At 45.2% G+C, this 20,290-nt stretch overlaps 1 protein-coding gene across 2 annotated transcripts in view; it reads right to left on the bottom strand.

The window, feature by feature from the left end:
* Window positions 1–20,290, bottom strand: part of LOC138575511 (phospholipid-transporting ATPase IK-like) — a 550,807-nt gene that overhangs the window by 341,946 nt on the left and 188,571 nt on the right. For both annotated transcript variants that reach the window (XM_069649490.1, XM_069649489.1), the window contains exon 11: window positions 13,338–13,426. In XM_069649490.1, the coding sequence (XP_069505591.1) occupies window positions 13,338–13,426 (89 nt within the window). The remainder of the gene's footprint in view (window positions 1–13,337; window positions 13,427–20,290) is intronic.

The following is a 20,290-nucleotide window of genomic DNA, read 5'->3' as shown; positions in this document are numbered from 1 at the left end:
CCGTGGCCAGTGTTCAGATTCATACTCCTTCTACGCTATTTAGAATTACTATACACATATTTATTACTATGGCCATAGACAGTGTCTAAATTCAAAGCCCACTACAGTAGCTCTAATTACTATACACACTCAGCGACACCTGCACATTCTTTTTCTCCAATAAAAATTGGCTCCATATTAACTTTTTTCCATTCCCCCACCCTTCCCAGACACTCTTTCAGCCATAAAATAACCCCAGATTATTTTCCTGAGTTTCTTCTCACTCCACTGTCCGTGGACAAAGGTCATGGTCTACGGATCCAACATGGCGAACATTTCAGAAGGTTTGTCGCACCTCATGTTTTTAAACAACCAATCAGCGTGCACATTTGATGTCTGCGAACACCACACTACCCTCTGGTTGGTCCAGAGGTGTCCATAGACACAGAACCAGGAAATGAGTCTGCGGACTGGATGCAGATATCAATAATTCTGTTTTACATACGTTTTGGGAGTTTAAAAAAAAAACTACTGGATGGATTTACACCAAATTTACAAAAGCACACATTCGGGACCAGGCTGCCGCTCCTCCCACAAATTTGGTGACAAATCTGTCCATTCTAGACAGACCTGACTCTGAATGTTTCTGCAAAGTGTGGTGCTGTTTTGCCAACAAAATTAGAGGGAGGGTCCTAAAATATTTGAAAGGCTTATAAATGGGGTGCCATTTGACGAATCTGCACAAAAGTTTGCAAAAATGTTTTAGACCTAGATATGAATGTCTTTGCTAAGTTTGGTGGGATTTTGTGAAGAGGGGGCAAAATTAGATGGGGGTCTCAACATTTGTAGGTGGCTTAGAACTTTGTTGCTATTTGACAAATGTGGACAATAGTTTTCAGAAACATTGTAGACCCAACCTTGAAAGAATGGATTTTGTCAAGTGAGTGCTATGTTATATGACTATTTTATGTATGTAAATTTTGACAAGAAACTGAAAGCATGGTTTTGAAAATGTGTCAGTGTTTTATTTTTTGAAAAGTGTCACAATATAAGTACAAAAAATAGTGATATACCTTTGGTGACAGAGCTTTAGTCTGTGGACATGGGTAGTGGCCAGATTGTCAGGGTCATGGCCTTTGGCTAATGGCCATGACCACAAGGGACCATCAATCGGGTTAAAGTCGGCATGGCCACCAGGGAGCGACTATGTGGTAACGTTTTTCGGAATTGGGATAGGTTTGAACGGGAAAAATGATTTGCTCGTGGGCACAGGACCGTCAGCAAGAACTTGAAAGCAAGGTTTTGCAAATATGTCCTATGGTTTTTTTTTTTGAAAGAGTGAAAATGTAAGTACACAACACAGTGATATAACATTGGTGTCTGGGCAATGGGCTGGCTGTCAGCAAGGAGAAAAATTAACTGTAATTTGCTTATGTTCTGCTTGCGGTTACAGCCTGAAGTGGTGGACTAGATTACAACAAATATGCACAACAAGCATTAGCAAGGACCTGAAACCATGTTTTTGGAAATATGTCTTGTGTTTTATTTTTCCAAAGTGTAAGAATGTAAGTAGAAAAACTAGTGATATAGATTTGGTGTCTGGGTAATGGGCCTGGTCCTCCACAAATGCAAATGTGTACTGTGATTTGCTAATAGGGGAATGCGGGAATGCGGCATAGCCGAAGTCCATTCCCCATGGATTTGGAGATTGGCCATGACTGAAAGCCATGAGCACTGGCCATTGGTAACATTATTAAGGTATAGAGGACACTGAGCTAGTATGCAGGGTAGGTGCAGAGAATAATAGTGGTGGTTTTGTACGGCTGGGGTCATGGTTGAGCCATATGCTGTATACAATTGAACAATGATATGCATCCCTAGCATGCACTGCTGATAACAACATACATGCAAAAACATGTTTCTTAAATTAGGTTTATAGTTTTTTCATCTATATGAAAAGAGGAATTATTAATAACTTATGTACAAAAACCTATTAAATTGACAGAAAAAACTTTGTTGAAGGGATATTACGGTTAGGATGCATCCCACCCTTGGGACTCCTCTGCTCCAGTAGTTAGCCAGTCATCAATGACATTTGTTATGTCATCTTTTATGTCCTGGGTGTTAGTTTAGTCTTAGCAGTGCACAGTGGTGGTGTGAGTTATGATTGCTTAGGTTACCATAAGTGGCACATTTCTGGGGTTTTTAGGTTTTACTTGTAACCACAACATAACTAAGCATAAATCCTAGAATAGGAGTGGCTAACAGTACTGGATTTGACAGGACATTACTCTAAGCATGAGACAATCCATTCCTGACATTCAAACCAAAAGACAAGGAGCATTGTTTCTACAATTTTTGTAAAACATTGGTGAACTTCAATATATCCAGTATTGCACAAATGGTGATAAAGTTAAACAAACAGAGTCACAACAAAGGTTGAGTACGTTCTACTGAGAAGCACAGTAGCTATCTGTGAACATGTCACTTTGCTAGGCATGAAAACATACTACAGGTCCAATGTCACAAGAAAACATAGACCTGATTATTTGTTTGGAAATAGAACAAAAAACCTTGTTGTTTATATTCAGATGTTACACATTAAATGGGTAATGGCCAATCCTTGGTCTACGTCGGGAAGAAAACTTCCAGGATATTGAACTGACGGCAGGTAGCACCTGCTGCAGTGACGTTTTGGCTTAAAGATGGAGAGCCTTCTTTTGGGCCAGTTGCTATTAGTCTTAGCAGTGCACAGTGGTGGCGTGAGTTATGGTTACTTATCTTACCATAACTGGCGAATATGGATAGGTTGTTATTAGTGCAATGTAACTATAACGTCCCTTTAACAATGTTTTTGCACTGAATTTGCTAGGTTTTTGTTAGGTCATCTGAACCATAACGTCCCTTTAACAAAGTTTTTTCACTGAATTTGATAGGATTTTATTAGCGCAACTTAATCATAATGTCCCTTTAACAAAGTTTTTTCACTGAATTTCATGGGTTTTTACAGGTGCATGCTATTTTCCTACAACTTATTAATATCATGCTTACCCCACTATAGCAACACCTCTATCCAATTTACAATGTTTCACTTTAAAGCTCTGGCATTTCCCACCTTCTAGAATCATTTTTAACACTTCTATACACTTTTTGCAACTTTTTCCACTGTTTTTGCATCCATCGACGTCCGCGAACGTCTGATGTCATCACAGACCTTCAGGACAGTGCCACGTGTCCATGCACTTGCACGCAGCATGGTGACGTGTCTGAAAATGTGTCTGCACTTCGCGATCAGGTCCATGCTTTGAGGACTGTTTGGAACTGCATTTTTCGACTGATCTAGGAACTTTCAAGCTCAACATTTACCCTTGCACATCTACTACACCTATACCTACTCATTATCCATTAACAATCTAGTACAAAGCACATACTTGGAAGAATATTAGCAAAACTGCTATTTCTCTTCAAAATGGCAACAGCTATTGCCATCCCTCCGCCCCAAGAGCCACCACTACCAGCTGGAGGACCTTACACAACAAAAAAAACAAAGTACTTCCAAAGACAATGAAGAGGACCATGAAGATGAGGTAGAGGAAGTGCCTAACTTTAGCACCCAAAAATAATCATGGGTGTGGCAGTTCTTCACCACTGTTGAGAGTGTACCAAAGGCTAAAGCTACCAAAGTGACATGCAGTGAGTGCAACTTTGTACTCAGTCGCGGACTACCTGGACAGTACTCCTACAGGAGCACCTCCATGCGCCACCACACTGTCATGGGTACCAGCATGGGAACACAAACACGTGGGATAAGGCCTGTAACACAAGCTGGGGCTAGATGGGTGAGGGCCTGGCAAGCAAAACATGCACTGAGAAATGTTTGGTAAGAACACACTCTTAGGGGCTTGTTTTTTCCCATCCACTTCCTGTACCCTCAACATGGCTGCTTAGGGACATCCAGGAAATGTGAGAACTGTAAGGCACGCTCTAGTATTTGGGTGTGGCTCCCTATATAAGCCACACCCAAGATTTGGTCCATGCTTCGTGTGCCTTCTGTTGCCTTGTGCACACGTTCACCGCCGCTTGGATACCTACTTGTTTTCAGCCGCCCAGCAGCTTGGAGCGAACCTACTAGTTTCCTCTCTTATCGCTTGGATATCCTGGGATCACCATGAGCTGTTTTTCTTTGCGATCAGGTGAATCTCCGCTCTTCCGTGCGTCCGGACCCGATCTTCAGTCCTCAAGCTCTCCCGAACCGCTCTGCAGTTCTTCCGTGCTCCGGACCCGCTCAGCAGCTTCCGAGCGTCGGAAGAACCCTACAGAAGAAAGAAGAGAACAAAAGTAAGTAAGCGCATGCATGCAAAATAAAACATCAGTCTCCCGCGCTATCACAGAACTTACCGTTTGAGTTGTGGCTAGCGGAACTATTCTCTCTACTCCTGCAACCAGCTAGCAGACCGTTTTGAAACCTGTGAAAGTCAATAAACAGTGTTACTACGTTCAGCTTTTCTCACGCAAACCTTACAAAGACAACGCGCAATCCAGTGAAGCAACTGGTTAAACTGGCCGCGCACGTTTAGACTTACCTGTGGGCTCGTCTTTCATTGAACTTACAGACATACCCAGTGCTGTAACTGGGTGAACTCCGTAAAGTGCACCTTGCACACTCAACTGCCTGAAATTGGCTCTAAATCCCAGACTTCAGCGCCCCTGCATATGCAGGATGGAGAGCGCACCACTATAATACAAAAGGTGAGCCACACCCCAGTAAGGGTAGACACTCCACAGGGACACAGGGAGGGCGGAGGGAGGTTTAGAAGTCTATTCACCAAACCCTCTCTAAACATCTATTCTCTTGGCAGGTCTGCTTCCCAGTCCTGGGGTTACGCGAGGGAGGATCCGGAAGACTCCATTGCTCCCGCAGAGTAGGTGAGCGTGACAGAACATGAAGCCTACCGTAAACCACTCTGCCTGAGCAATGGAAACCTCATATGTGGATCAGTTGTCCCAGCTTTTGGGGGAGTTGCGAGCTGAAGTGCATGCAGCCCGCGCTGAGACAAACGCCTTGAGGCGCGAGTTGATAATCAACAGAGACAAGACTGATGAGATAGCCCGACAACTGCTCCAAACCCAGGCAGGGCGGTCACCATTACCCGGTGGAATTGCTGCTTCCTCAGTCCCACAGACTCAATCCGTAACCCCTGTACAGGTGGTACTTCCGGGTAATATTCCATTAGCACCACCAGAAAGATTTGCGGGAGACCCGAAGAAATTTGGAACCTTTATGAACCAGTGTTGTTTGCATTTCTTGTGCAAACCCGGGTTGTTCCCCATTGACCAATCCAAGGTGGCCTTTGTGCTATCGTATCTAGGGGGTCATGCAGCAGACTGGTCTGTCCCGTTAGTAAGCAGAGACGATGCCTTGTTACGAGATTAGGCTGGTTTTCATCATGAAATGGAAAAGCTCTTTGCCCGTCGCACGCAAGGTCAAGCCCTCGACGACGAGCTGTTATCACTCCGACAGGGCAATCAAGATTTTCTAGCTTACCTTGCCATGTTCAATAGGCTGGTTGCTGAGACAAATTGGCCGGAAGAAAAATGAGTTACTCTGTTTTACAGGGGCTTACGTGGGGAATTAAAAGACGTACTAGCACAGGTGGTAAACCCCCCCCCCCCCGAGGGTTTTGCTGAGTACATAAATCCTGCTCTCCAGCTTCATCATCGGCTACAAAACTGGAAGACAGATTCTGCCCATTCCGAGAGTAGAACATTCTATCTCCGACCTAAGGAGTCTGCTCGACCCTCTGCAGAGACGCACCCTTAACCCATGCAATTAGGCGTTGTATGGGGCCCACTCACTAAGTTGGAACGGGACAGGAGACGGCAAGAGCAGCTATGCCTTTACTGTGGTCAATCAGGCCATTTTCTCTGCAATTGCCCAGCAAAGCAACCCCGGAAGACCGTAGGTGCCATGGATGGAAACAAAAACACAGAGGAGGCGGAAAACTCCAACTCCCGGCAAACATAGAGGTTGGTTTGTCGAGCATGGTAAAGAACCCTCAGACCTCCTACTTTGCCATTACAGTCATCCTGAATCCACCACACTCGCCCAAGATGCATGCAATTGAGGCCCTCATCGACAGTGGGGCTGCAGGCAATTACATGGACCTGGGGATGGCTGACAGGATGGGGTTATCAGTTAGCCCAAAGACCATAGCTGACAACGTAACCGCAGTAGATGGTTCTCAATTGCTTTCTGGCCCAGTTACTCATCGCACCACTGATGTCACGCTCCTCTGCCAAGATGGTCACAGGGAAATAATCTCCTTTGATTTGATTAAGGCTCCACAATTCCAAGTGATTCTCAGAATACCTTGGTTGGAGACTCACAAACCCCGTATAGACTGGAGAGCAAGGACACTGACCTTCTCAGAGGACTGAAGATGCTGTTATGGGACTTCTAAGTGCCCAGAATACCCACTACTTGCGTCCCCCAAATCAGTGCCAGTGCTAGGCATAATTGGGGTCCTACCACTAGAATACCAGGAATTCCAAGACGTGTTCACCAAAGAACAAGCTAACACTCTTCCACCCCATCGTTCATATGACTGCCAAATTGATTTACTACCTGAGTCCCAAGTACCGTGCAGTCGAATCTATGCCTTGACTGAAGAAGAGAACTCCCACCTAATGAAGTATCTAGATCAATATCTGGCAAACGGATTTATCCGTCCTTCAAAGTCACCTGCAGCTTCACCACTATTCTTCGTCCCCAAGAAGGAAGGTGACCTCCGCACATGTATTGACTACTGCACATTAAATAAAGTCACAATAAAAAAACAGGTACCCGCTGCCATTAATACCAGTCCTGTTAGACCAGGTACAACAAGCGCAAGTTTTCACAAAATTAGATCCACGTGGAGCCTACGACCTGGGGCGCGTTAAAAAAGGAGATGAATGGAAGACCGCGTTCTGCACCAGGTATGGCTTATATGAGTACTAAGTAATGCCGTTCGGACTATGTAATGCGCCAGCGGCATTTCAGCATTTCATGAATGATGTTTTGCGGGAGTTACTGGAGTGTGTGCGGTAGTGTATATCGACGATATCCTAATCTATTCGTCCAACATGCAAGAACACATCATGCATGTGTGAGCTGTACTCTGTAAACTACGTGAGAACCATCTTTACGCCAAGCTTGAGAAATGCTTGTTTCATGTCACGGAGGTGGAATTCTTGGGGTTCGTGTTGTCTCCGCAAGGCATCTGGATGGACAATAGAAAAGTTGAGGCCATACTTACTTGGCCTTCACCAACATCTCTAAAAGGGGTGCAAAGCTTCTTAGGCTTTTCAAATTTCTATCGACGCTCCATACCCGGTTTTTCTCACCTGGTGCATCCGATTACCTCACTTCTCCGTAAGCACCGGAAGTTTGAGTGGACACCAGCTGCCGAAGAAGCATTCTTTGCATTGAAAGACAGGTTCACCTCAGCCCCTGTGCTACAGCACCCTCAACCAGATCTCCCTTACATCATAGAAACCGACACATCCAGTGTAGCCATGCGAGCCGTCCTCTCTCAGCGCAATCCAACAACTGGCCACTTACACCCGGTGGCATTTTGGTCAAGGAACTTTTCTCCGGCGGAGCTAAACTATGCCATAACAGCCAAAGAGCTCTTTGCAATCAAGTACGCTCTTAAGGAGTGGAGGCACTATTTACTCAGCGCTAAGCAAACCTTCACGATCATAACCGATCATCGGAACCTACAATACTTGCGCTCAGCTAAAGCCCAGTTATCACGACAACTTCGCTGGACATTGTTGTTAACCGAATATAACTTCGTAATCACTTATCGACCCAGAGTCAAGAACGGCAAGGCAGACGCATTATCGCGCATCGGCAAAGGAGAAGAGGCCTACAATAATCCTGGCCCAGTGGACATAATTCCCAGTGAAAAGATCGTAGGCCTTTGCGATAGTTCTCTCTCCCCACTGGATGAGCTCAAGAAAGAAGTGAAGAATAGCATTCCCGCTGAAGAACTAAGAACCTGGGACCAGAGGGGGCTCCTATATCTACCTACACATGCACTTCAAGAAAAGATTCTAACTAGTTACCACAGTTCGCCCCTGGAAGGTCACCCTGAATGGGCAAAACCTTGGCCTAAGTAAAGAGAAATTACTGGTGGCCGATCTGGCGGAACGACACATTGAATTTTGTGAACTCATGCGGGATATGCGCTCAAAATAAGGCATCAAGGCAAAGACCGGCCAGTCTACTACAACCCCTGAATATACCTCCAGCTCCTTGGCACACAGTGTCGATGTATTTTGTCACGGATCTACCTTCCTGCTCCGGGTACACCACCATCCTGAAGGTAGTTGACCTTTTTTCTAAGATGGCCCACTTTATACCCTTGAAAGGAATACCTTCGGCTCAAGTATTAGCCCAGAACTTCCTCAACCACATACTGAAATTACATGGGTTTCCAACCGTGGTAATATCTGACAGAGGAAGTCAGTTTATATCCCAATTCTGGAGGAAATGGAGGAAATGTTGTGCATTAGCAGGAGTGGAAATCTGCTTATCCACCAGTCACCATCCACAGACCGACGGGCAGACGGAATGCACGAACCAAACCCTGGAGCAATACCTTCGTTGTCTGCTACACCAAACAAATCATGCTTGGTTAGAGATCTTATGGATGGCAGAATATGCATACGACAATTCTACACACTCCTCTACTCAACTGACTCCTTTTTATACTTTATATGGACGGAACCCATGAACTTCGAAATACGATCCACCAGAAGCAGTTGAAATGCTGGCGGTCAAGACCTTGCATGAACAGATCACCCAGGCTGCCAAGGAAGCAGTGAGACATTTACAGATTGCTAAAGAAATACAAAAAAGGTATGCAGATCAACACTGAGAAAAGGCCCCAAACTACTAGATCGGAGATTCGGTGTGGCTAGCATCGAAACATGTAGCATTAAGAGGTCCAAAGAAATTCCAACCTAAGTTCTTAGGCCCATTTCCAATCGAAGCAATAATCTCCCCAGTTGCTATGAAACTAATCTTACCACCCCACACGCGCTTACGTCCGGTGTTCCATGTTTCACTGCTAAAACCAATGCACCCGGATACACGAGTAGCAACACCCCCAGCTCCAATTGTTGTAGAAGGTGACGAACCAGAATATGAAGTCAAAAGGATTCTGGACTCTAAGATAACCAAGGGATCCCTATACTATCTAATAGACTGGAAAGAGTATGGGCCACAGGATAGGTCATGGGAGCCAAGTGAGAACATTCATGCCCCCGGCTATTGCGTAAATTCCATCAGGATAGCTCCACCAAACCTGGACCAGGGAGAACACTCTTGGGTGGGGCCTTGAGGGGGAGGACTGACATGGGTACCCGCATGGGAACAGTAACACGTGGGATAAGGCCTGTAACACAAGCTGGGGTTAGATGGGTGAGGGCCTGGCAAGCAAAACATGCACTGAGAAACGTGTGGTAGGAACACATTCTTAGGGGCTTGTTTTTTCACATCCACTTCCTGTACCCTCAACATGGCTGCTTCGGGACATCCAAGAAATGTGAGAACTGTAAGGCACGCTCTAGTATTTGGGTGTGGCTGCCTATATAAGCCACACCCAAGATTTGGTCCATGCTTTGTGTGCCTTCTGTTGCCTTGTGCACACTTTCACCGCCGCTTGGATACCGACCTTTTTTTCAGCCGCCCTAAGCTTGGAGCGAACCTACCAGTTTCCTCTATTATCGCTCGGATATCCTGGGATCACCATCAGCTGTTTTTTCTTCGCGATCAGGTGGATCTCTGCCCTTCCACGTGTCCAGACCCGATCTTCCGTCCTCCAGCGCTCTGGACCAGCTCTGCAGTTCTTCTGTGCTCCGAACCCGCTCAACAGTTCTTTCGAGTGTCGGATAAACGCTACGGAAGAAAGAAGAGAACAAAAGTCAGTGCAAGTAAGCACATGGATGCAAAATAAAACATCAGTCTCCCGCACTATCACATAACTTACCTTTTGAGTTGTGGCTAGCAGAACTATTCTCTCTACTCCTGCAACCAGCTAGCAGGCCATTTTGAAACCTGTGAAAGTCAATAAACAGCGTTACTACGTTAATCTTTTCTCACGCAACCACCCACCTTACAAAGACAACGCGCAATCCAGTGAAGCAACTGGTTGAACTTGCCACGCACGTTTGGACTTACCTGTGGGCTCGTCTTTCATTGAATTTATGGACATACCCAGTGCTGTAACTGGGAGAACTCCAGAAAGTGCATCTTGCACACTCAACTGCCTGCAATTGGCTCTAAATCCCAGACTTCAGCGCCCCTGCAGATAGGCAGGATGGAGAGCGCACCACTCTAATACCAAAGGTGAGCCACACTCCAGTAAGGGTAGACACTCCACAGGGACACAGGGAGGGCGGGGGGAGGTTTTGAAGTCTATTCACCAACCCCTCTCTAAACATCTATTCTCTTGGCAGGTCTGCTTCCCAGTCCCGGGGTTATGCAAGAAAGGATCCGGAGGACTCCATTGCTCTCAGAAAGGTTGTTCCTTTCTCAGCAAATAGTAGGCTGTCTTCCTCCACCTCCTCTTCCTCAACCAATACTGTAACCACACAGCCTGCTTCTGTGGGACACAAAATCCCAGCAGCTACCTTGCAAGCAATTAAAGAGGCTGTTGATCCATTTCTTTGGAAGACAACAGTCCTCTGAATATACTGCAACACACCACTGTGCAGGGGGAAGCAATAATGATGTGCATTTGAAGCTGTAATCAAGGATCATGTGAAACACTGGCCACTGCCTTAGAAGTAACACACTCGCAACATCTTCCCCTGTCCACTTGCCCCTCCATATTAGTGCTTGGTGCGTCTTCCCTCAATTCCCTCCTCACGTTACGTTGTAACCTCTCCTGCAAATTTCTTTTTTTTAAAACAACAAAAGGAAGGTTCCTTTAGGAACCACCGTTCACAGTTAATAAATAGAACTTAAAAAAAATCTTAAAGACTCCATCTACTTTACATTTCTCAGTAAAGTACATAGGCTCAATACATTTTTCCAACATTTCCATTATCATTTTTCGGTTATGCTAATGGGAATAATGTGACGTTCATCCCCCGTTCCAGGGACCGGAACAGGGGATAACAGCCCGGCAGACCAAGTTGTCGGCCCAAGTGAAGTGTGTCTGTGTGCGCCCTGATGTCTGCAGGCTTTGGTGCATTATAAATAAATAAATAATGAGGGCTCTGACCCATTCCTCCATTGCAGCCCCTGCAATGGGGGATAAAGGCCATTAGCACCCTATTGGGAGCCCGGGGTGCTAAAAAATAGATGTTTTGTTCCTACAGCGGGACGCGTGCAGCATCCCGCTGTAGGAAGGAAAATCCTTTTCCAAGATAGCCACCATGGAAAGAGAGGGCAGGGCTCCATACAGAGCCCCTCTTCCCTTTCCATGGCAGCCTGCAGAACCCTATAACCATATTACCACAAGCAATTTTTTTTTCCCTTTCAAACCAATCCTACCTTCGAATAACTTTATCACATAGCCGGTCCCAAGCAGACATGGCCACTTTAACACCATTTTTTTGTCTCTTGCAATCATGGCCAGTAGCCAGATTGTCCATGTCATGACCTTATACCATGACCAGGACAATCTGGCCACTGCCCATGGCCACAGGCTATACCTCAGTCACCAGAGGTATATCACTATTTTTTGTACCTACATTATGACACAAGTAAAAACATAAAACACAGGCGCCTTAGCAACACCATGCTTTAATGTCCTTGCCAATGCTCCTTGAACGAGTTTGCTTGAAATCCGCCCATGTTTTATTTTTTTTTAAAGTGTCAAAATGTATGTACATACAATAGTCAGACAACTTAGCCCCCACTTGACAAAATGCATTCAGTCATTACACAAATATTGAAGGTTGGGTCTTTAATCTTTCTCAAAACCTTTGTCCACATTCGTCAAATAGCAACTAAGTTATAAGCCATCTAAAAATGTTCTGACCCCCCTCTAATTTCGCCCCTCTTGAAAAAATACCACCAAACTTTAGAAAAACATGTATATGTTGATCTAAAATCCTTTTGCAAACTTTTGTGTAGATTCGTCAAATAGCACCACATTTATAAACCTTTACATTATTTTCGTACCCCCCTCTAATTTTGCCCCCTCTTGACAGAATCCACAACTTTACAAAACCATTTATATATAGATCCAAAACCGTTTTGCCAACTGTTGTGCAGATCCATCAAATGGCACCACATTTATAAGCTTTTACAATATTTTGGGACCTCCCCTCTAACTTTGCCCCTTCTTGACAGATTCCCACAAAATTATGCAAAACCATTCAAAATTAGGTCTAGAATAAAATACCAAAATTACATGCAGTTTTATTGAGTGGCGCCAAAGTTATAAGCCATCCAAAAACTGCTTTTCACCAACCCTGTAATGCAGAAATGGGCACAGATGTCCTAGGACAGCTGAAGTGTCCGCGAACACCACTGGACTGTCCTGGGACATCTTTCGGGGATTCAAACCACCTTTATTTTGGCAATATCCCATCCCATCCTCATCCCTCCCACTTCCCCAGAGATTGTTGAGTTTGACAAGTGTAATGTTGCATTTGTTTTTTGCTGCGGTGTTCGCGGACACCGCCAAAAGTCTGCAAATCCAAGATGGCGGCCATCTCAGGAAAACGGACGCATTTCACGTTTTTCTCCATCCAATCAGCGAGCACGCCTGATGTCCGCAGAATTCACGTTGCTCGATTGGTCAATCAGATGACAGTCCGCAGACCGCACAGGGAAATGGGTCTGCGGACCAAACACAGATATCACTAATTTTTTTTACTTACGTTTAGCCCGTTTTAGCGAAAATTACTGGAGCGGGCCACATACTCTTTTTGCAAAGTATGGTGAGGATTCATCCAGGGGGAGCGAAGTTATAAGATGCCCAAAAAGTGCTCTTCCCATGGGTTTAGCAACTTAACTGCTACTGCAGGCCCAGTAAAAAAAAATAAAAAAAAAAAAAAAAAAAAAAAAAAATATATATATATATATATATATATATATATATATATATATATATATATATATTTTATTTTCTTTACTTAAAGTTAGCTGTTGTAGATGTATCTCACTGAGGTAAGTCACACTGTGGGCATTGCCTCACCTCACTCTCGACTGATTGCAAATCACATGCCTTTAAAGTCCCTCAGATCGGTGAACTGGTCCAGTTCTCACATGGGGAGTGCACAGGGGACAGTGCTCAGTTTGTATATATTTCCCAGGACATGAATAATTTAAATGCCATAGATTCACTTACCGAGAATATAATCTTATTCATCATGAGGTCAAGTTTAGTTTTCTTCGTCTTGACCTTCCCAGAGTTTTTCATTATTTTAGTGTCAACACCTAGAAAAGAAGTAGGAAAACAATGCTTCAAACAATTCTAGTTAGCCTGAGTACAACTTTGGTCCAATTTCAGTGTCGTCCTGGTTCAAATTACATTCCAAAATATGTAAACAATGGATCACAGAAAACAACACCACGAATGTGAGTGCAGCGTCAATTGACAAATATCAGCATGAATTGGTAAGCACATTTTTTGTCACTTAAGCGTTACTGGCCACACCCATGCAGTGGCCATGATTGAGCGTGTGGTGGGAGATGGGTGCTTGTGGGGAAAATGAGAGCGGTGTGGCAAAGAATTAAGAAAGGTGGGGCTGTATACAAGTTGGGTGGGCAGCAGAAAGGGAGAGGTCGTCATCGAGCGAGCAGGCAAGGTGGACTGGAGAGATGTGTTGTGAAATGATACATGATGCTCACTGGGACCTAGAAAAGATGAAAGAAGCTGGCAGCAGGACCATGGTCATCCCATCCCAACAGCACAGGGCCACTCTCTGCCCCAGCAGCTACTAGAGTAGCAGTGTGGGGAAGCACATTTAGGGTAGAGGCGCCTACAGTCAAACACAGGGGAGCACGGAGGGCTGGCCAGTACCAGCACACTAAGCTTGCATTCCTTGCATCATGATTGTTGGAGGGAGGATCAATCAGAGGACGCTGATATTGGTTCCTGGCATATTTACCAATGTAGTGACTCTTTTTCAAGTTCATGATAGATTTATCTCATATAGCCAATTCAATAAATAAAACAAATCAGATTATTTCCATACTATTGAATTATCGAATTATCCCGTCCCTTGCACCAGATAGTAAATCCAGTCTTTAGTGCTCGTCAGAAATCAAAGGTTTCAAAAAGGCCAGTTTCCATGTCACCATAGAAGCTCAAATAACACACAAATAACGTGCAACGTTAAACTCACTGGACTTCCCAGCCCCACTCACTGTGCATTGGCTAGCTGGATGAAGGCACGTGTAAATAGATCCATATTGCCCCCATCCTGATGTAACTACCACGACCCCCTCTGCAAGACATGTTCAAAACCTACAGCAACTTAATAGTCTATCTGCTATTTTGGTCCTCAGCTTTCAAACATAACAATCTAGGTGTCTTTGTTTTTACTTTATTGCACAGAATACATCACTTAAAAAAGAGACTCTATGGCATACATGAGATTATTCTTAGAACAATTTGCCCACTATGCATTTTACACTTCTTACATTGTACAATTCATCTAGTGATATCCTCTCGCTAAGCACGGGTGTCTAATCCAAGCACATAACTATTATTGGTAGATGGAATTTCCTATACTCTTAGGTTTGTGCATTTGCAAAACAGTTTTAGTTTCTGTAACGACCTCCAATATTTCCAAATCTTGAACACATGGATTCTTTCTTTGACTCAGGTCCTTTGACTAGGAACCTGAATATGACCCAACATGTTGCTGTCCTGATCTCTACAAACATTTTCTGACATTTGTCACGTCACAAATTCCACAAAGAATTTTCATCAATAATATTTTGATTAGGTGTAAATCAATGTTTTGTTACTTTAACTCTCTGAAACCTGGGGCTCCACTGTGTCTTGAAAGCTCAGGACTAGAATACAACATACCTTGCGCCTCATTACAAGTTTGGATGTGCGTTAAAAAATGGTGGGAATCCCGTTACCATCACATTTTTGGCCAGTAATGTAATGATATCTTTTTGCCACTGAATCCCGAAATTGACTTGAAGTAGAAGATTGCCCTCCACTTTAAAGCCAAGAAACTGTGCAGTTAACACGTGGAGTTATTGCTCATGTTAAATTCGAAAAGAAAAATCCACATGGTTCCCAAGGAATTCAAAAGGGGGAATTAACAAATCCTTACCACTCATGATCAACGGGTAACTCAGCCCGACCAAGTAGTGGTAATGGTAACTGATTTTGGTGGTAATTCTGAAGAAATTCCACAAAACTCGCAATGAGGCTGTATTAGAAGGTTTTATGTACCAGACTTACTGCTTGCATCGAGTAGTCAAAATGTTACACTTGTTCTCCTCGGTCAGCTTTTGGTATTGAATTCTTCCCAAGTATTATAAAAAATGATGAGGCCAAACAATGAGGGGGCTGCAAACAAACCTATCTGAAGAGACTGGAAAAGATTTTTCTAACACACAGTGCCATGTGAACAGATTAAATGGTATGTTATCTAACTTGATATGTGTATAGTGCCTTACTTCCATTGTTATGGCTTCAAAGTGCTGTGGGGTGAATGGTCCTTTGGCAGACTGTAGTCTGAACAGAAACATTAAAAAAAGAGAATAATATTTCACGCAATTAGCATTTATCATTTCACGCAACTGCTGAATTATTAGCACACATCACTATTATAGTGACATTATAAAGGCGATGTAAGAAGAGTATTCAGGTGTGATGTGGATGAAGTTATCTCTGACTATGTGACAGCTGAGCTGAACATTTTGGGCATCTCGTTGTTCTATGGGGCACTACACTAAAGGCAGAACAAGAACATGCGCTAGTGTAAATGTCTATCAACTCCAAGAGCAACTGCTTACAGTTGAGGGCCATGCTATTCTTTATATGTGGTAAACATGCACAGTGAATGACATGCAATTGCATAAAAATAAAATTCACATTTGCCATATATGTCAAAGATACATTCAATGCATGTATTTTATTTATTTATTTTATTGGTCATTTATAAGGCGCTTATACAGCTAGAATCGTGTTTAAAAAAGTGCAACAAAGCAAAAGGGAAGGAAACAAAGGAACATAACATGAGAATGAATGAAAATGACAATGAAAGTAGAAAAGACAACAGCGGTCCTACGAGGCGTGTGACTTTCAGAGCGTGCAAGTGCAGAGAAAGAGAGGGGACGGGGGTTGGAGGATTCCCAGTGGAAAAAAAACCTGAATGCCAAATGCGGTGGCAACAGTTAAGTGCAAAGGCAGTGACACCCTGGCGAGAGGGAGGTCTGCCACCAATCAAATAAGTGCAGATCTAAGACAACGTCACAAGCCAGTGTGGGCCCGAAAGCAAGTGCAAGGTGGGGTGGGTAGGGGCAGATGCTGTTGGCATTTGGGCAGAAGGCCAAGGACTCTCAAGGGACCTGGTTGTCAATCCCAGCACTGTGGGGAATTAGCACGGAAGGGAAAGAGGGAATAAACAGAAGAGGAATGTCTTGAGATGCTTGCGGATCTTGAGGACATCCGGTTCAAAACGGAGAGAGTGAGGGAAGCTGTTCCAAAGGAAGGAGCCAGCTGAGGAAAGAGATCTGCCACCAGCTCTCTGCTTAGAGAAGCGTGTGACCAGCAAAACAGTTGGAGTCGGAGAAATGGAGGTATCTAAAGGAGAGTATTTCGTGAGAGCGAGGTGCAGATAGTTTGGTCCCTGGCCCCAGACAGCCTTATGGATGATGCAGAGCGATTTGAATTTGATCCTTCCAGCAACCAGAAGCCAGTGGTGAGATTATAGGGCTGGAGAGATACAGTTCCTGGGCTTGAGGCCAAGGATAAGTCTTGCAGCCCTGTACTGGATTAGTTGGAAGGGGTGGAGAGTGGAAGAAGGAAGATTAAGGAAGAGGCTGTTGCAGTAGTCCAGACTGGAGAGCACCAGAGATCTGTAGACATTGAGCTTCTTGGGGAAAGTGAAGAAAGGGAGAATGCCTCTGAGGAGGTGAAGTTGAAAATGGGCCTTCTTGGCAATGTCTAAGATGTGAGGAATGAAAGAGAGAGAGGAGTCGAAGATGAATCTGAGGTTTATAGTTTCAGAGGAAGGAGAGGGGGGAGCCCATAGAGGGTGGCCAGAGTGAAGATTGAAACAGGGAACAGGAGTCCCGATGGGAAAGATCTCAGTCTTGCTGGCATTGAGACAGAGATCGTTAGATGTGCACCAATTCTGGATAGCGGACAGGCAATCAGGGATGACAGAGGAAGTGGGAAGAGAGGAAGTAGGGAGTCTGAAGAAGAGTTGTGTGCCATCTGCATAACAGTAGAAGTGGGGGAAAAGGTAGAGATCAGGTGAGCAAGAGGAGCAAGATAGAAGTTAAAGAGCCAAGGCGAGAGGATAGAGCCCTGGGGGACACCACAGGTGGAGAGAGAGGTGGAGAAGGAACCAAGAATCACCTGGGAGGGGTGGTCAGTGAGGAAGGAGTTCAACCAATCCAGTGCCTTGCCTGAGATACCAAGAGTATCATGGAGCCACTTTATGAAGATGGAGTGGTTGACCGTGTCAAAGGCGGAAGAAAGGTCACAGAAAATAAGTGTTAAGGGGAGCATTTTACATGGCTCCAGATGCTCAGAATCCAGATTGATGGTCATGCAAGAACCAACGAGCTCAGTGTGTTGGGTCAGTTGGGGGAAGACCATCTTCACCAGGAGTTTCCGAAGGAAGGGGGTGGTAGAGATAGGACACTATTTGGCCGGACACGAGGGGTCAACACATGGCTTTTTAAGAGGGGGTGCACAAGGGAGTGCTTGAGAGTGGAAGGGTAAGACCCAGATGCAAGAGGGTGAAAATCAGCGAGAGCTGGAGCATGGAAACAGATATTGTCCTTGATACTTCAGGAAGAACAGGGAGAGAGCTGTTTGGATGAGGCCTTTATATAGCAGACAACTCTAGTGACCTTGTCCAACGTGATAGGAGAGAAGGAGGAGAGAGTGGATGGGGGAGGGGGAAGGCCAAGGGAGGCAGGAGGATAGGGGTAAGAGTGGGGCAAGGGAAGGAAGACAGAGAAATCGGGATGTCCTGAGTTTTTGAAGTGAAGTGGGTAGCTAGTGCAGTGCAGAGGGCCTGGGAAGGAAGAAGAGAGGTAGAGACTGTGGATGGATTGCCTAGTTCCTTGCAGATTTTGAAGAGTTCAGTCATGTTGTTAGAGTATCCAGAGCTGCGGGCCTGGGTGTAAGTCCTCTTCTTGGAGCAAATATAGAGACAATATTGCCTTTGGAGTAGGCAACAGGCCAGTTTATCAGAGGATGAGCTTGAGGTCTGCCACTTCCGTTCAGCGGCTCTGCACTTGAGTTTCAGAGCAGTTAGATCAGAGTCATATCAACTATTACACTTGGTGATAGGCTTTAGGTGGATCCACATGACAGGGGCAAGAATGTCGAGAGTGTAAGTGACAGCGAGAGGAAGATTGTTGAGAACAGAGGCAGTGGGTGAGTCATTGTGGGGAGGAGGAGGGAAGAAATAGAGGCAGATGTAGCAACTGACACTCGATTCATTGGAGGGATGACCGCGAAGGAGGCTGGCAGTGCTGGAGGAGGCTCGGTCAGGGGCTGAGAGGTCCCAGGTGGGAGGAAAGGAGGTAGTGGTCAGACCAGGAAAGCAGGGTGGAGAGAGGGTTACAGAGCAGAAGATCTGCATGTATGAAGGAATCGAGAGTTTCTCCAGCAAAGAGGATAGTGCTGGAAGGGAGAATAGTGAGGGAGAGAGAGCCGCAGAGGTCATGGAAAAAAGTGGAGGCAGTGACTGTAGAGTCAAGGTGGATGCTGAAGTCACACAGGAGGAGTAGTTTAGAGGTCGAAGACAGGAGAGAGGAGGAGAAATTGGCCCATTCTGATATGAAAGGAGAACGAGGGCCAGTGGGCCTGTAGATGGTGGCAAGGATAAGACAACAGGTAGGAGAGATGCTAAGCTTGCAGACCAGGCTTTCAAATGAGGAGTAGTGCTGGCTGGGTATCAGGGAAGAAGGGACCCGCACAGGGAAAATCAGGGCTACTCTACCACCAGATTGGTTGGGACGAGGCTCGGAGACGATCTTGTAGCCATCAGGGAGGAGGGAGTCAAAAACAATGGCTGAGCTGGCACTGAACCACGTCTCGGTGAGAGCGAGGACGTCAACATCAACATTTCCAATAAGGAGGCAGATGTCAGAAGAATGTTTGATAGCAGAGCAAGCATTACACATGGCTAAGTGAAGCCGGTAACCACCTTTGAAAGCTTTTCGAGGTGGGCTACATGGGGGCGGTATGCCAATTGGTGGGGGAGGAGGAGGTGCAGAGAGAGAGGAAGGAGGGATGGCAGCAGTGGGAAGGAAGTTGATTAGAGATGGCAGGCACAGGGCAAAGTGGAGGAGAATGGGTTGAGGAACCTGAGTCATGATAGTGCCATTGTGATAAACATGAATGAAGCACCTAGAGGATGAGAAGTGAGCCAAGAGTACTTCCCATCTAGTGCCACCGTTAATGGGTGAGGGAGAGAAAGGGGAGAGAGTGGAGATCAGATGAGGAGTCCATAGGTCTGAAGAGGGGACAGAAAAAAGGATAGCAGTGACAATCTGTCTGGAAGTAGCGCAGACATTGGTGTCTGTGATAGGTAAGCCACGATTAGAGAACAGGAGATCTTTTTTGAACTTTTTTCTTCCATTCTTCACGAGAGAGGGAGGATAGATGATTGAATAGCAGTTAGAGTAGATGGGAGAGATGTTGAGAGCCCTAGAGATGGTGGAGAGGGGAGTAGAAGGATAGAAGGAGAGACTGTACAGGCACAAAATGACCCAACAGATGGCCTAGCAGCCGAATGTGGCAGATGGATGTCCAACAAGAAAGCCTTAGGCAGGAGCAGGCATTTCCAGCGGGATAGATCACCAACAGGAGAGTCTAGGCAGGAACAGGCAGTTCCAAGGGTGGCTTGAACAAGAGTCAGGGGAGTAAGGCAGCAGATGAAAAGGAGTGGCGATGAGTGCCAGAGTCAGCAGATGAGGAGGAATGAAAGGGTCATTGTTGCAGGCGGGCAGCTTTGGGCCCCATGGTGCAGTCAAGCACCAGGCAAGCAATAGGACCGGTTATTACAGTTTCTGTGAGAAAGATGAGGTTCACAGTGTAAAGTCAATGAAGGCTTAAGGGATCCCCTTGTTAGGTTGCATATGAGA

This window comes from Ambystoma mexicanum, chromosome 1p, assembly GCF_040938575.1.
Source record: "Ambystoma mexicanum isolate Mex_15411 chromosome 1p, UKY_AmexF1_1, whole genome shotgun sequence".
Lineage (NCBI taxonomy): Eukaryota > Metazoa > Chordata > Amphibia > Caudata > Ambystomatidae > Ambystoma > Ambystoma mexicanum.
This window is presented reverse-complemented; position numbering and strand designations above follow the sequence as displayed.